Raw genomic sequence first — 17857 nt, 5'->3', positions numbered from 1 at the left:
ATCAAAATGATTGCAATTATTTCAGAACAACTGCATAGCAAAAAAAAAAAAAAAGCACATCCAAAGTCAGTGATTTTCAATTACAGTAGAAACCCAATATACTGCACATATGGATATAACACAGTATAAAGAATGCCCCTCAAAATAAAATACCATTCTGAACGATTTTTGCACTCTCAGTACATTTTATAAACTTGGAAAAAATCTTATTACAGACTAGATGTAGCTATTCTGCAGCATAATTTACTGGTGAAACCTCCATGCTCTCTAAACAATAACCAAAATAGATGTTTATAATTAAACTCAACCTTCGGTTTGTCTTCTCAACATATCAGAATTATTGCTTGACAGAAGCTTTGAATACAAATCTCATGGTTAACACGGTGTCACAGTCAACAAAGTGACAACGCAATAGTGCTTGGTAATGAAATGAGCACAACCACCATATGGATCATAAATTATTCATTCACTGTCTAGACTTCTGTTGCTTGTTATGAAGTCACAGGAATGGAAAGCTTATTTTGTGAGTGATAAACTAAAAATTACTGATCATGTGAAGAATGATGAAACTAAAGCAAGTTTAACATGCGGGTGTAGTGTATCTAAAGGACCAGTCAGGGGATGGGAGAAAAAAGAGAATAAACCTAGAAGCTTTGTAAACATAGTTGAAAATGATGTGGGAATGGACGGAAAAAGGGTTGAACTAGGAAAAGACAGTGAAATTGATGTATGCCTTTACAGATAGTTTTTAATGAAGAGAAGAGAAGGTTTGCCACTTCATGTACTAATTATTAAGCCCAAGCTGAAAAATTTCACTTTGATTTACATGACAACACAGATTTTATAGCTTCTGAAAGATGTTTTTCAAGATGAAAATCTCACCACGGAATTCACAAAACGACCACTGTAGGAGAAGCAGGGTGTTGCAACAGTGGATCTGCTCTGCGGTTTCCTGAAATACTACACAAAGTAATGGTAGATGAAAATTTAAATGATCATCACGTGTGTAATTGTGATAAATAGCGCTTTATTATCAATTGCTTTGAACCAGAAAACTTTATTTCAAAAAATAAATAAATAAAAATAAGAAAAAAAAATCAGGCAATAATATGGGTTTGAAAATGAACATTGACATAATATTACTGCTGGAACACTTCACGGGGTATAATATCATGATCCACAAAACTCTTCTGAACCTAATGTCCGAACCTAATGTTTCATCCAGGTAGACACGATTCTTGTCAAAGATAGAACTTTAACTATTGATTGTCCTCTTCTTCAAGATAAACTGATTGTTGTCTTCACAGAGATAAAAAACTGTTTAGCAATTCTGCAGAGCTGCTGTCCATATGTTGCCAAGTTTCATGGTCTCTTCTTTCCTATTAAAATTATCCCTCTGATTAAATATTTCAGTGGCTTCTCTACATAGCTGTGGATAATAGTTCTTCATCATAGATAAAATTTTGTGACTTCCTGACTGAAGAGTTACATATGATTGGTCTGTTTTGCCAAGCCAGCAGACACTTTTGTATTTCTTTAGTCATGTATTCACACTTATCTTGGTTGTTCCAACATAAATTTCACCACTCATTCACTCAATTTTATATATTCCACATTCTGACAGCGAAAGCTGTTTATCCTTTACAAATGAGAGTGCTTGACCTTTTCGTCTGTTGGTCTAAAAAATGGTGTAATGTTATGTTTCTGTAAAATCTTTCTGATCTGATCTGTTACTTTTTTAATAAAAGGGAGAGAAATAGCATTCTTCCACTGGTGTTTTTCCTGCTTGTCCTTCAACATTCCACTATTTGGTCATAGACTTCTGTTTACTTCTTTCCCCAAGTAGCCATTTTTCTTGAAATCCTGCTTTAGATGTTTTAATTCAGTGTCCTTGTATTACTGGTGTACAAATTGTTTCACCTGTATCGCCAAGACTTTTACTGACACCTCTCTTTTGCTGTAAATGGTGATTATAGCGTTTTTCTGTGAATATCTGTCTGTTTGCGTTAACTTTTGGAAAAACCTTATGTTCCAACTTTCCGCCAGTCTGCCTCATAACTAAAACATCCAAGAAAGGTGTTTTGTTTTCATTTTCTATTTCTATTATGAACTGGATTTGTGGATTTATTTTATTTAGAAAATCAAAGAGTTTGTCCATAACTCTTTTACCATGTGGCTGTGTGGATGAATTCTTAGGTTTTCTAAATAAAACAAATCGAAAAATCCTGCTCACCATGGAAAAAGAAAATGACAACAAAATACCTTCCTTGGATGTTTCAGTTGCAAGACAAACCAATGGAAATTTGGAACATAATGTTTTTCGAAAAGTAACACATATGGGTACATATCCACATAAGAACTCTAATCACCATCCACAACAAAAGATAGGTGTAGTTAGACGTCTTGTTGATAGAGCCGAAAGGATTTGCACATCGAAATACCTGCATGCCAAATTGAAACATCTAAAGCAGGCTTTTGAGCAAAATGGGTACTTGGGGAAAGAAGTAAACAGAATTCTATGACCACATAATGGAAGACTAAACGACAAGCATGAAAAACAACAATGGAAAAATGCAGTTTCTCTCCCTTTTAATAAAAAGTAACACATGAGATGAGAGAGTTTACAGAAACATAACAGCAGACTGGTTTTTAGATCAACAAAGAAAATAGCAAGCACTCCAATCTTTACAGGATAAACTCCCTTCTCTTTCAGCAACTGGTATGTAAAATTCCATGTATGTTTGGCAAAGTTTATATTGGACCAACCATGAGAATCATGATTGCACAGCTAGAGGAACACGAAACTCTCGGCTGAGTGGACAACACAGACAAATCGGCTGTAGCAGAGCATGCTCTTCAGTCAGGAAATCATGAAGTAAGTTTTTTGAAAAAAATTTTTATCTACGACAACGAATTATTATCCATGGCTACGTAGACATACCACCGAAATATATAAACACAAGGATAATTTTAATAGGAAAGAAGAGACCGCGAAACTTAGTAAGATACGGACAGCAGCTCTGTAGAATTGCTAAACCGTCTGCATCTTTCACAAGACAAAAATCGATAATTAAGTTTTATTTTTGACAAGTATCATCTCTTCTTATCATGTGTAGTCAGCAAGACTCAATGGAGGAGCAATGCCTCTGAAGATGTCCAGTGCAGTTCTGGATGAAACATTAGGAACATAAGAGTTTCACAGACCAAGACCCTATACCCTGAAAGGCTTACCAGCATCAATGTCATCCACTCATGAAAGCCTTCATTCTGTCAAAGTAAGAATAACCCTCTTCTCTGCCACAAATAAATCGGGTAACCATCATCTGAAACTCTCTGTATAAGTAAAAGAAAAAGAATGAGATGTTTCAAGCATGTAAACATGTCGTCATTATAGTTCACTCACAGGCATGCTAAGAATGCTTGGACAACATGTGACATTTTCACCAACCGGTATCAAGAAGAGTTTGTTCTGTCAGAGAGAAAGCACCTGCAGTCACTTAAGCTGAGAGAAGAAGCTGTACTAATCCTTGATCACTGTCCAGCCCATCCACCTGCTGATACGTTGCAAACAGAATATGGAAAAATAAAAACTTTGTTTTTGCCAAAAAACATGATAACATTAATTCTGCTGCTGAGTACTGGCATCATACAACCATTGAAAACTAATTATCACTATGAACTGCTCACATCGGTAGTAAAAAATACACATTTCCCTGCATGAAAATACACATTTTCCCTGTAGTTATTAAACTTATCAATTCTTTGAATGATAAAGGTTTTATACACTGCCGTAGAACTTTCCAGTACTTTAGAAGATGAAACACAGCAAGAAAAAAAAAGTGTTTTGGAAAGACCTTTGATGCATGGCAACACGTACACCGCATGTTTTCATATTACGAAGGCATAAATACAGCACGGAAGCTTCCGAAGCTGAAATTGAGATTGTGATGCACATTTGCCAGTTAATAACAACTCACATCATATGATCCCACCAGTCAGTAACAGCAGATATTCAGAGCATAAGACACGTGATGCAATCAGCAAATAGCAACATCACTATTACGTAGTGCAGGCACACAAATAGGAAAAGTTAATGGTTTCAATTAAAATACAGTATATACAGTATAGCTACACGGGAAGCTACGATTTCACATATAATATTGGTCTTTTTTTGGCAAGTAACACTTCTCAAATCACCATTCATAATATTTTCCTGTGACCTGATAGAAATAGGTTCATTTGAGCAGTTGCCACAGAGCATCAGAAAATAGGTATTACTGCGCATGCGTAGCTACAATAGTGTAGGAAGTCTGTGCTTGGTGTTTGCTCTGCTCATACACCTTTCATTGCATTTCTGTTCAAAATTTCATGTGTACTGGGACATCATGTGAATGACAATGTGCATCACTGTGGCATGTTGTTCGGAGGGGACATACGGAGTTATCGTTACAATTATAAAGCATGGTGTGCTGGAAGTCTATAATTTAGCAAAGAATGGCATTCCGTAAATTTAAAATGTAAGAGACACCAATTAAGAAGTAATGTCAAGCCTAGAGGAAATACCGGACAAATGTTGAAACATGTCTTGTGATCGAAAAACATTGTGTGTCATGGAAGGTAGGTTTGTAAAATTCTTCTAAACCTGTCAACACATTTGAAACAAAACACTTTATTCAATACTACTGATCAAATTTGCCCGTTTAGTCATCTTCAAGAGAACATATACATATGCTCATATGTATATAGCATTATAAGAGATCTTACATTACGTCATAAAAGAAACAGGACATCAGAGAATACTCCAAGAGCATCGGAATTTCGTAAACCGTACTAAACTGCATAATTCGGCTTAAAGTGCACACTCGTATGTCCAGATTCAAACTAAAGTAGACCCATACCTGGTATTAAGCTTTTCAGTGTGGTTTTCAGGTTGCCAATTTTCTTGGAGTTCCGGTACCGTATTATCTCGTGTTTGGTTCTTTATTTTATGGCATAATGCCAAATGTGCCAGATGATGAAAACGTGCACCTGAAATTCAGCGAACAGTTGAAACTAGCCAACAGTGTGGAATGAAGCACTTCGTTTCAAATAAATTGACTGCCTTTGTGGAAAAGATTAGTAAAGCCAAATTTCTTTAGAAAAACGACAAATATAACTTCACTGTTCTGCAAGACAATTAATGCTTGATTGCTCATAACGTGGAAATAAAATCTGAGAACGGAAACTAGTAACATATTTTAGTCTTCCATTATTATTTGAATGTATTTTAATTCACTAGATAGCTCCCAGCCACAGAAATCCGTTTTGTTTTCATTTGATGCGAGAGCTGTAAACTAAGAGAAAACAGCAAGTCACAAAATATAAACACGGGTCACAAGGAGACTACCATGCACTAAAAGTCAGAACACTCTGTGCATGTATGAATTTGGCAGCTTGGGTGAGCCAGATAAATTTTCCCGGGTTACATCTGGTGCTTGCTGGTACTGTTCATACAGCTAACAGTCGCACTTCAAGCAGCCGGAAGCGGGAGAAGGTGCTGCTCATACACGACTTCAGCTCTGTGCATGCATGTGAGCCTGTTGGCAACTGCTCAAACCAAACTAAACTGTGAACAGATGTGACATCATGTTCACTGAAAGCAGTTTGTTGTTACGAAGCATTGTGTAGTCTTCATCTTAAAGCAAAATTCCTTGTTAAAGTATCCGTTCTTACCAATCAAATTTACAGAAGTTTAACTAAAAACTAAAACAATGAAAAATGTTTGGAATTCTAAAAATTCCCAGGTTTTTCCCATGTTTTGTCTGGCTTCCCTGAGTTGTACATACCCTGGTATTCAGTAGATCTGGCATGGCAAAGCATAAATCTGACCGTTGTTAGGAATTGCTGGAAAAAGTGTTCCACTAAAGAAAATGCAACAGATGAATTCTATAGTGACATTATGTTCTACAGTGCAATATCGATCTTGAAGACTTAAACTGTTGGGGAGCTGCCGACAACAAAGAACCAATCCTGAAGATCAAAGATGACAAGAACATCATTGATGTTGTTTGAAATGAGAGTAGCAAAGCAGTTGAAAATGAGGGTGATGAAGCTGAAGAAGAAAGTATAGAAGATGTTCCCAATATACATAAAACATTGGCTAACATAGATAAAGTGATTACGTAGATGGAGCGACAAAGTGAACCAAACCAAACCTAATCGAGTTGTAGCATATAATGAGCATAAAACAATACGCACTACATAAATTGCGTGAAATGACGTAGTGTAGCTTGAGGCAGTGTTGTAAATTATCATACTGTATTTAATACTGTACTTTATACATCATATTGAAACTTGTTTTATTATTTGATCAACATTTGAGTGAACTTTGTCTAACTGCGATACCCTATTTGATAGTTTTCTGAAGTGTTTAACTTCTAATGTTCTTTAATTTTAAGTACAGTTTAGTACACTAAGTATAATATTGCATTACGGTTCTTCCTAAACTTCCATGTGGAGTTTGTCATTAAACGGTTCACTCTCAATATATCGCAGGCAAGTTGTAACACGGGTGTAAAGCATGTCCAACGACAAATGTCTTATACACACATCAAAAAACGTTCTGCATCACCCCGGTTCCCAGAACTCCTGAAGATAAGATGTTGATGGTGGATATTGTATCACAGACACATTTCCCTTTGATAGTTCAGAGATGTCACTAAACCTGCCCAAAGATGTAAACAACCATGCACGAGCAGTGCCTATTGGACAGAGGGGGTTCGACAGCCGATTAGCTCCACTCATTCCACCAGGAAGGAGGTACACGGCTCATGTTGTCTGTAGTTCCACCATGCCTTGACGGTCAATACCGCGGTTCTGTCCAGGTGTCTCAGAGTGAACCAGAGCGATGTTGTTCGGACATGGAGGAGGTACAGAGAGACAGGAACTGTCGACGACATGTCTCGCTCAGGCCGCCCAAGGGCTACTACTGCAGTAGACGACCGCTACCTACGGATTATGGATTGGAGGATCCCTAACAGCAATGCCATCATGTTGAATAATGCTTTTCGTGCAGCTACAGGGCGTTGTTACAACTCAAACTGTGTGCAATAGGCTGCATGATGCGCAACTTCACTCCTGACATCTATGGCGATGTCCATCTTTGCAACCACGACACCATGCAGTACGGTACAGATGGGTCCAACAAAATGCCGAATGGACCGCTCAGGATTGACATCATGCTCTCTTCAGTGATGAGTGTCACATATTCCTTCAACCAGACAATCATCGGAGACATGTTTGGAGGCAATCTGGTCAGGCTGAATGCCTTAGATACACTGTCCAAAGAGTGCAGCAAGATGGAGGTTCCCCGCTGGTTTCGGGGTGGTATTATGTGGGGCCGATGTACACTGCTGGTGGTCATGGAAGATGTCATAATGGCTGTACGATACATGAATGCCATCCTCCGACCAATAATGCAACCATATTGGCGAGGCATTCATCTTCACGGTCGACAATCCGCACCCCCTTCATGCACATCTTGTTACTTCCTTCAAGATAACGAAATCGCTCGATTAGAATGGCCAGCATGTTCTCCAGACGTGAACCCTATCAAACATGCCTGGCATAGATTGGAAAGGGCTGTTTATGGATGACGTGAACCACCAGCCACTCTGAGGGATCTACACCAAATCACCATTGAGGAGTGGGACATTCTGGACCAACAGTGCCTTGATGAACTTGTGGATAGTATGCCATGATGAATACAGGCATGCATCAAGGCAAGAGGACTTGCTGCTGGGTATTAAAGGTACCGGTGCGTACAGAAATCTGGACCGCCACCTCTGAAGGTCTCGCTGTATGGTGGTACAAAATGCAGTGTGTGGTTCTCATGAGCAATAAAATGTGTGGAAATGATGTTTGTGTTGATCTCTATTCCAATTTTCTGTACAGGTACCAGAACACTTGGAACTGAGGTGGTGCAAAACTTTTTTTTATGCGTGTAATTAGGCTTTAACTGTATTTATGCATAAAGGAAATATTTTCTGTAAATCTACTTCAGCCTGGGATGTAGCCTTGTTTCACTTATTTAACGAAAGTTTTGCAGCAGCACAGCAGATAATTCAACTTTCAGCTTTCTGCTTTCCTCGAACAAAAACAAACACATTTCTTTCCATGATAGGGTGAAAGATATTATCTGTTTGGGCACTTTCAAATTATACAGAAGACTGGTAACTAAATTTCCACTGACGAGATAGAAATTTACGGTTTTTAAATATTGTGGGCACAATCTTTGTGAATGGGATTCAGAAATATCTTGTGGATGAACACACAAGATTTCGAAATACTTCTACAGATTATTACAGGACATATTTTGAAATATGATGACAATTTCAGTCTGCCAATTTCTGCTTGCCTCAGGTCAGCAATGGCAATTCACACACTTAATTCGCGGCAAATTCTTCGAATAACAGGCAGTACATTACTCAACTTTGAAATATTGTAATAAATTTGACCAATAACGAACAGGTAAGCACTTAAACAACAGACTGTGATGTGACACTTACATTTTGAAATAATCAAACATTTTTAGCCAACAGTTTCCCTGCAATCTTATGAGAACAGCTGTGAAGCAAAAAACACGTGAATTAAAAATATGTGGTGTTTTATTATTTACACTTCAAGTAAACTGATTTCCAAAAAACTACTTCAGAAACTTTGCTTTGTTTACACGCAGCATGTTCTTTCAGCAGCCCAGCACATGACTCGACTTTTAACTTTCTGCTTTCCTTGAATCAAACCTAGATGTGGATATGATTCTTTACGAGACTTGGTGAGAAATCTGCCATAAAGGGTCCATGACAAAGAACTGCAGCAATGAGTCTCAACAATGCATCATAGTGCATACTAAGTGTCACAATAGAATTGCTGTATCATAAGCTAAACATATAGATCATGTGTGTTTTTTCTTATTTCTTGTCACCTCAGTCAGCCTCTGATACATACTGAGTCACTCACACGTGTACACACACATGATTCTCATATAATATTTACACTGATTGTAAACATATTAGTTACATCACTATGTGCTTCCATATTGCCATGAGATGTCACTCCAAATACCAATTCAATATTATAAAATTCAAGCCTTCAGGGAACTTCCTGGCATGCGCTACTTACATCGTGTAAGATGTATGAAAATGATGATATTCATTTACTTAATGTTGTTCTCTGAAATGCAGTGATTTGCATGCCACAGGCATCACAGACTGGAGGGAGGAGGGGGGAGGGGGGGGGGTCAACACACGATATGCTCGCCTATGTAGGAAGTGGTGTGTAAGGGAACAGTGCCCAATTTGGAGGTGGATCAAGGCCACTTCATACCACCGGCATGAACTGCAGGAGTAATGCCATGGCCAGCTAGCTGGCTTCACCAACCACATGTTACTGTCTGTTACTGTCACCCTTCTCCTACATGTGCAAACAGCAAACTTTCATTACGTTTGCTGCAGGCTTCCTTACCAGGTTTGTCTCCCTGTTCATTTCCCCGAATTCCCACATGCCCTGCTACACAGCAAAAAAATACTCACTTCCTCCCCCCACCCCCCCCACAGCTGATCATGTGCAAGCTAGCCTATTTTCTCTGGGCACTAAGAGTATCTGAGGTGATGAGAAATTGTTTGCCCTGGATACATCTCATCTACTCTAGTGCATTCACAATCACAAGGAGTTCTTCAGTAAATACGGTATGTTCACAGGGAAGGCAAGCACTGTACACACTGTCAGGGAACATTACTGGGCACTCAAGGAAGTGTCCTTGTTTGGGGCCAACAGTGTACACAACTTTTAAAACTCTGTTGCCTATTTAAAACTTAAAAAACAAAAACTGAAAACTAAACTCTATCTTTCCTAAAATTTATCATATATAAAATACTTCTGGGCCACTGTGGTAACTAAGGTGGATATCTGCTCCAACCTTAGTGTAAAACATTTAAATCAGTCACACCCATCTCTAAAGGCAATCCTGTGCAGGGATCCCATAGGACCTCGTTGGTTCTTTCAATGGCAAAAAAGCCTTTCCATCGGTGGCCGAGCACTGGTATTGTATGCAGCTGTGTTTGGTATGGACACTGTTCTACAGGCCTGTCACACCATGAGGTGTCGTCACCCAATGTGAAGCGACGGTTCACCAGCCTCAACACAGAGGCTTCATATGGGGCTGTTTCAAAGGGCCCAGTGGTCAGCCGAATTCCTTGATGGGGCACCACATCCAGCATTTTTAAATAAAAGGTAGTGATGGGAACAACCAAATGAAAACACTTGATTTTTTTGGTTGTTGGAAAACAATCAACTCATTCAGTTGCAGTTATACGTATCAGTTGAATTATTCATCCATTCTTTTGAATGAAACTAGTATGTGGGAGCAACTGAATGAAAACTATTGTGTCAGTAGGTTGTAGTTTTCCTTGTTGGTTGGATTATTATTCATTTATTTTTGTTGAGTGAAAGCAGTCACTGGGAGCAATCAAATGAACAGATGCAACACTGTTGTAGCTTAGCATGTTGAAAGAATTGTTCATTCCCTCTTTTCCAGTGAAAACAATCAGTAGTTTTTCTGTCAGTTGAACCATGTGCTCTTTCTTTTAACTGGAATCACTCCTTAGTGTTTTAGCTGACTAAGCTATCCATTCATTCTTCTGAGTGAAACCAGCCAGCAATACTTTAATTAACTGAACTAAAGCAGTGCTACATTATACTGACAGAGGGTGATCCTAAGTAAGGACATATCTCAGGGGTATGCCAAAGTTAACATAATCAGCATACATGTTCATTTAGTTATGAACTGAATGGAGTAATTTTTCTTTACCTCATTTAAAATTGATTCACATACTACAGTGGATTAATCTGGGCCAGGTGCCATTCACAAGTGACTAATTAACCTTATATATCACTTGGGTGGGTCTGCCATCACTTAAATTGCTGACCACGGATGAAAACTTCAAAAATCCTGGATATGTGGGTCAAATCGGATTATTTTCCTGTACACAAACAGTCTGTAGACGATAACTTGGCCAGTGGCCATGATGTTCCATGGGGAGCAGGGACCCAAGAGGAGGGAATGTTTCCTCTCTTATGTTTCAGTGCTAACAATGCCAGCAAGGGCATGCATCCTACCAATCAGCAGATATAAATCACACATGAGGGTAACAAGGTTTTGTGAAAGTGCGTTATAGAGGCATTTACATTCAGATGTGGTACTAATCTGCAGGAAGGAAAATGAATGTAAATGAAATCACTTTTATACAGCTCCATGAGTAGAAAGCAAGTAAATTAAGCATACTCAGTTGTCTGGTGCGTGGGGCATTGTCGTGGTGTACGCAATCGCCCATTGTTGGTGGGTGGCCTCTCATTGTCTCAATAAAGAAGTATGGAAAATACAGGGTGTTCCAAAATTGTCTTTACAACTTTGATCACATATATTTTGGAAATGCGGATAGGCATAAAAACGCGGTTTACGGTATAATGTTCACGTACACCTAAGGTTCTAGTAGCCGCTTAACAAAGTCCAGTGTGTTAAGGTGACCATATTTTCTAGAGCCAAATTTGGGACACACAAAAAATTTTGGTATTACAAAAAAGTTTGAATTGAACATAACAAATGCAACTATCACTTAAATTTGTTACAAAAAGTACGGTAATCTATATTTTATTACTTTCTTCTAAGAAGAAGGCTTCCTTGGCCAAAAGCTCATTTTCTGACAGTCTTCCTGTTGTGCCTATCTGCAACTCAGCATTTCCACTATACGGTGGGTAGCAACTATCCTATTCATGTATTGTTACATTCCATCCTGGATTTTTCATTGCTGAATTTCAACTGAACTTCCACCATAATTCACTCTAGTCACTAACACTGGCTTTATAGTTTCTACAACAAACTGTGCTTTGTCACTGTTCCATGCATTAGTCAGGTGGGAAAATACCCTTTCAGTAACAGCATACAGATACAGGTGAAATGAACATACAATCCAGAATAAATTGTTTCATAATCGTTAAATCCAAAACAAATAGAAGTCCCGAATTACTTTTGAAAAATTCAGGACAGAGCTAGAAAAATCGTGGCTGTCACAAAAAAAAAAAAGGGGGGGGGGGATACGGATGGCCGTCTGAAATGCACGTGTTGTCTGTAGCACACATGTTATGTAAGTGATATTCCCGTTCCATGTCTGGCATAGGATATCCTTATTAAAGTGCGCTATTGTTGCTCTGATGCCAGCTCACAGCTCGTGCAAGTCCCACACAAAGAAAAACATGTAATGGGGTTCCACAGGACCTGGGTGTCAGATCTGGTCTGCACAAACAATTCCACATGCTGTGCCAACTACTGGTGAGTGGTCTGTCATTAACTAACCACGGAAAATAAGAAAAAACAGCTTCAGGTGTGCGTGAACAATTAGTTGCAAACTGGACCTTTCTGCCTATTCCCATTTCTAAAACATATGTGATCAAAGTTGTAAAGACTGTTTTGGAATATACTGTATACGCATAGGAGAGCGGCTAAGTATGATTGTCACTGCATTTTTAATAGACTAAAATGAAGAAACTATCTATTGTTAGGTCAGCTATGGTTTATTATAGTCTATTTCCACTCAGTCAAATCTCCACAGGCATGAGAAAAGGTCCAGGTTTACCTCAGACACTTGTATAAAAATCCCTCGCCACGCCTCTGTACACCCTCAAAACTAAGGGGAAATCCTAATCCAGGGAAATGCAAACATATTGCAACCCTAGTTGGTGGTGCAAAGTTGAGTGCAATGGTTCCCGTCAGGATACAAGAAGAAGAAGAAGAAGAAGAAGAAGAAGAAGAAAAGAACCTTGCCTCATTTTAGTGACAGGTTGAATTTCGTTTTACAGGTAATATGTGATGATGTCCACAAATGCTAAGTCATTTGAATATTCAGCCATTTATTTGTGTGAAAGGTATATTAACTATGTCACCGGCTGCATACGTACAGCCACGTTTTCAGTCTTACAGGTAGAATCATAGCTATTACAAATTCACAAGCACAAATTTTCAGGACCATCTGTATGGCGTTAGGAGAGATAATTTAATATTTATTAGTCTGTTTTAAAACCATATTATATTCAACAGTTTTCCTATTTAAATAGTTATTTCCCGCTTTTTAGACTTGTGTGTGTGAAATTTTTCATCAGGTTTCAAACATTTTGATGAGATCACAGCAGGACATGTGGTAAACTTCAAGTTTCTCTTCAAATGAGTCAACCAATATATTGCTTCCTCATAGGCGTATCTCGCAAGAAGACCATAAATGTAAAATCTTGAGTGAATCGAGCTGACAGGGAAGCTTAGCAGCAATTGTCCGTAAGTGCAAAACATTCGTGACTGGAATAAGAAAACAGGGAAATAGCCATCGTACCCCTAGCACCTACTCTCCATTACACACCAAAAATAAAGCGAGTCAATATTGCATTGTCATCCAGTTCTGAGCTAAGTTGAAAGTTTCAAGTCTACAGCTTATCAGGAAATTAGTTTATAATCAGTTGCAAAATTTGTACCGACAGACAGACTGACTTGAAAACAAAGTACTCTCCACCACACACCAGATTCGAGAGCGAATTAATAGTGCAGTGTCATCCAGTACTTACACCAAGTACCTATTCTCTGCCACACACCAAAAAAGAAAGAAAGTTAATTCTGCATTGTCATCCAGTTCTGAGTTAAGTTGGAAGTTTCAAGTCTTTACCTTATTGGGAAGTTAGTTTAAAATCACTATGAAATTTATACCTAAGAGACAAAGACAGACAGAAAAACAAAGTACCCTCCCACCAAATAACAGACTCAAAAGCAAGTTAATAGTACAGTATCATCCAGTTCTGAGCTGTGTTGAAAGTTTAAAGTCTCTAGTTTATCAGAAAACTAGTTTAAAATCAATTGCAAAATTTGTACCAAAACATACAGACAAGAAACTGACCTAATAAAACCATATTAAAAAGTGATCGTTCATTTTGAAAGTCTCTTAGTGTATGCTACCAGATCCTAAAATCAATTCAATTTGATATTTTGGCAATCCAACTGGTCGTCATCTTCAGGAGAATGCTGCTTCTGATGATGAGTCCCGCTGAGAACTGACACCAGGCTGCAAATCCATGTCCTATATACACCATCATACCATACACGGCGCATGTGCCGCCCATAATGGTTGCTTACCTCCAATACTGGGCAGGTGGCACCACCCTTAGTAGAACACAAGCGGCAATGATATACCGCACACAGGGATGATTTTTGAACACTCAGACTGGCTGCACCAAAGAACGTTCTGTTTTGATGTGCAATGGGACAGGATTCCACCTCGTGCTAAGAGGAAACCCATTGTTCTGTTAATTCAATTATCCGTAAACCTAATTTTGATTGCCTCTTTATAGACACTGTTCCAAAAACAAAAAGTGTTGGCAACTATAACAGTTTCGTCAAATTTAATACTGTGTCCCTCATTTGAGCAGTGTTCTGCTACTGCCGATTTTTTGGCTGTTGTAGCCTCGCATGTCAGAGATTTTCAACACACCTGTCAAACTGCGAGAATCGAATGGCCAATGTAAGCCTTCCCACATTGACAGGGAATTTTGTATACACAGGTTTTCCTAAGCCCCAAATCATCTTTCACAGAGTCTAGTAGTGGCCTAATCTTAGAAAGTGGACGGAACACACACTTAATGTTAAAATTCCTCAAAATTCTTCCAATCTTAACTGATACGCCTCCAGCATATTTATATATGAACAAATTTACAGTGCTGTACCAGATATTAAACTTTTAAAAACAACCAAAAGTCACTGGGCACCTCCCTCCTCTCCCACAAATCCTCCTGATAAGTCTCCTTTACTTTTAGTGGCCAGACACTGTTGCCATGATCTCTTTTTGCTGTCTCTAATAATTCAGCAACATTTTGCTCTCACTACCCAAAGGCTGCAAGGTTCTCTGCAGTTGGCTGGCACTTGAACTTATGCAGAGTTGCCCTTCCTGGTTCTAAAATAGAGAGCAACATTTATCGATCCGCCAAGAATCAGGCTGCCTCTTCAGCTGTCCTGAAGACTGTGGTGTGATAGATCACTGTTATAATATGATCCACCCATTACTGGATACTACAACAGAGTACAAACATGATATGTTGGCTGTAAAGTGTTCAGTCTGCTCTACTGAGCACCCATCATAGCAGCTTTCTTTCAGCTACAACTCTGTCTGGCAGGTCAATCCAGATCAGGAAGTAATCACTTGTAAGCAAGTCCTTGACCACTTCCCATTGATTGGTACGTGCGAGGAACAGAAAGCGTACTGTGACATCAATAGCAATAAAGATCCTGTTGCAGTGCTGAAGGGGGCGCTGTGCTCTGCAAAAGATTTTATGTGTGTGTGTGTGTGTGTGTGTGTGTTTTTTTTTTTTTTTTTTGGGGGGGGGGGGGGGGGGGGGCTAGATGAGATTTGAGGAAATATTGCAAAACTGAATACAGTACAGCTCTGGTGTGATACTCAGGTCCTATTTGACCAGAGGTCCATTTTGGTGGTGAACATAGGGTTAATAATTCGTGTCCCACAATCCCACGATTACCCATTGATATCATGGGTAACTATGGATAAATGGGGTATTTACAATTAATTAGACCCATAACCACATAATATTAAACACAAGTATGCAACATATATCGTGTGAAGTCATATCTCTCAACACTGGTGTAACAAAAGTCGGAAAAGTTGTTAAAAAGGTACAATTTTGATATATGTGAAGACAGATATATTAATCTTCATTCCTTACGTATGCAAAACCATCATTAAACCAGTGGAAATGTACGGCCATTCTATCTTGCTGACTTGTATAAAAGAAAGTTACTGGATGAAGACACTCAAAAATATTTCACATTCCTGCAGTCTGTTACATATTAGTAATTACTCTCATCCCATACGTGTCACTGCTTCTCAGAACCCTCACATCTTAATATTAATCAATGTACTCTTAGTTTTGCTTTTTCATTGTGAGCATTAGACTTCATAATCTAGTAAGGAATTACAGTTAATCTAAAACATTGCAGACAATATCATACTCATTTTCTTTAGAGACAATTACACTTAATTTAGGAAACACTTACATTCCACATCCTTCAACATGGTCTGTAACTCCTGCTTAAGCTCAGACAGCCTACTGCGTGTCCTTACATATATTGTATGTACCAATAATCTCTCCATGGAAAGCAGATCCGATCTGATTGCTCTATCAGCTATCTCATATTCCTGAAAATTGCAAACAAAAAAAGCATATCACTCATTAAGAATGGAGTAAAAACTGTAAAAAAGATAAGGATTGTATTCATAAGTTACATGGAATGTTACACATACATATTAACAGTATTAGGAAAAATATGAAAGATGAAAATCAGTCTTTTTTCTTTTCGAAACAAATATTTAAAGTGAGGGAGCATTCCCATTTTCTTATTAATTACACCAGTATTCACCCTATTTGATTCTGTCTATATAACCCTATACTCGCATACCAGAAGCTGTCTGAATATCTTATAGTTCCACATTATAACTTGATGACGACATGTTCTATTTTGTCGATGCTTGTTACAGTTACTGTGATACCTACTCTCCAATACTATTTTTGCCAAGCTGAGCCTATCGTAGCCACAGAGATATTCTTTCTAATATCTCACAATGCAGTTAACTGCAGAGCTAGCTATGTAGCATTTTCAATAATGGGTAGTTTCACAGACTACTACAATATTACATCTGAATGAAAGAGAACCAACCTCTGTTAAACTGTATCCAAGATCTAATTTCTCTTTTTGTGCATCCAGAGATAATTATACATCTACATCTACATTCTGCAAATCTCCCTGATGTGTGGGGCAGTGGGTATGTCCTATTGTACCAGTTGTACTGGCTTTTTCCGTTTCTGTTCACATATGGAGTGCAGAAAAACTGACTGTTTAAATGCCTCTCTTGTGCTGTGATTATTCTAACCTTGCTCATATGAGCCACACGGGAGCATAGTGTAGGGGTATATTCCTAAGGGTCATCATTTAAAGCTGGTTCTTGAAAATTTGTAAACAAGCTTTCTCGGGCTAGTTTACGTGTATCTTGAAGTATATGACAGTTGAATTCTTTCAACACCTCAGTGATACTCCCTCAGGTCAAACCAACCTGTGACCATTCATGCTGCCCTTCTCTGTATACGTTCAATATCCCCCGTTAGTCCTGTTTGGTATGGGTCCCACACACTTGAGCAACATTCTAGGATGGGTCTGTTGAGTGATTTGTAAGCAATCGTCTTTGAAGACTGATTATATTTCCCCAGGATTCTACCAATAAACTGAAGTCTGAAACCTGCACTGCCCCGGATCTAGGTGATCATTCCATTTCATATCCCTGCAAAGTATTACAACCAGGTATTTGTACGATTTGGCTGATTCCAACTGTGACTCGTTGATATTGCTGTCACAGAATACTTTGTTTTTTCGTTTTGTGAAGAGCACAATTTTACATTTTTGAACATTTAAAGCAAGTTATCAATGTGTGCACGACATTGAAATTTTAGCAATGCCTCAATGAATATTTAGGCAGTTTCTTTCAGACAGTACTTAATTATTGATAACTGCATCATCTGCAAAAATATGAGACTACAATTAATATTGTTCGTAAGGCAATAAATACAAACATGAGTAGCAAGGGTCTCAACACACTCCCTGGGCTACACCCGAATTTACGTCAACATCTCTTGATGACTCTCCATCCAAGACAGCTTGCTGCATCTTCGCTAACTAAAACTCCTCAATGCCGTCACAAATTGCACTTGATACCCCATACGATCA

General features: G+C 38.5%; 1 protein-coding gene across 1 annotated transcript in view; it reads right to left on the bottom strand.

Moving 5' to 3' along the window:
- The window catches only part of LOC126457068 (mediator of RNA polymerase II transcription subunit 14), a 183043-nt gene that overhangs the window by 92486 nt on the left and 72700 nt on the right, over positions 1-17857 (bottom strand). The window contains exon 10 of the mRNA XM_050093067.1: positions 16136-16277. Coding sequence (XP_049949024.1) covers positions 16136-16277 — 142 coding nt within the window. The remainder of the gene's footprint in view (positions 1-16135; positions 16278-17857) is intronic.

This window comes from Schistocerca serialis, chromosome 2, assembly GCF_023864345.2.
Source record: "Schistocerca serialis cubense isolate TAMUIC-IGC-003099 chromosome 2, iqSchSeri2.2, whole genome shotgun sequence".
NCBI lineage: Eukaryota > Metazoa > Arthropoda > Insecta > Orthoptera > Acrididae > Schistocerca > Schistocerca serialis.
Note: the sequence above shows the minus strand (reverse complement) of the source record. Positions and strands in the feature narration are given on the sequence as shown.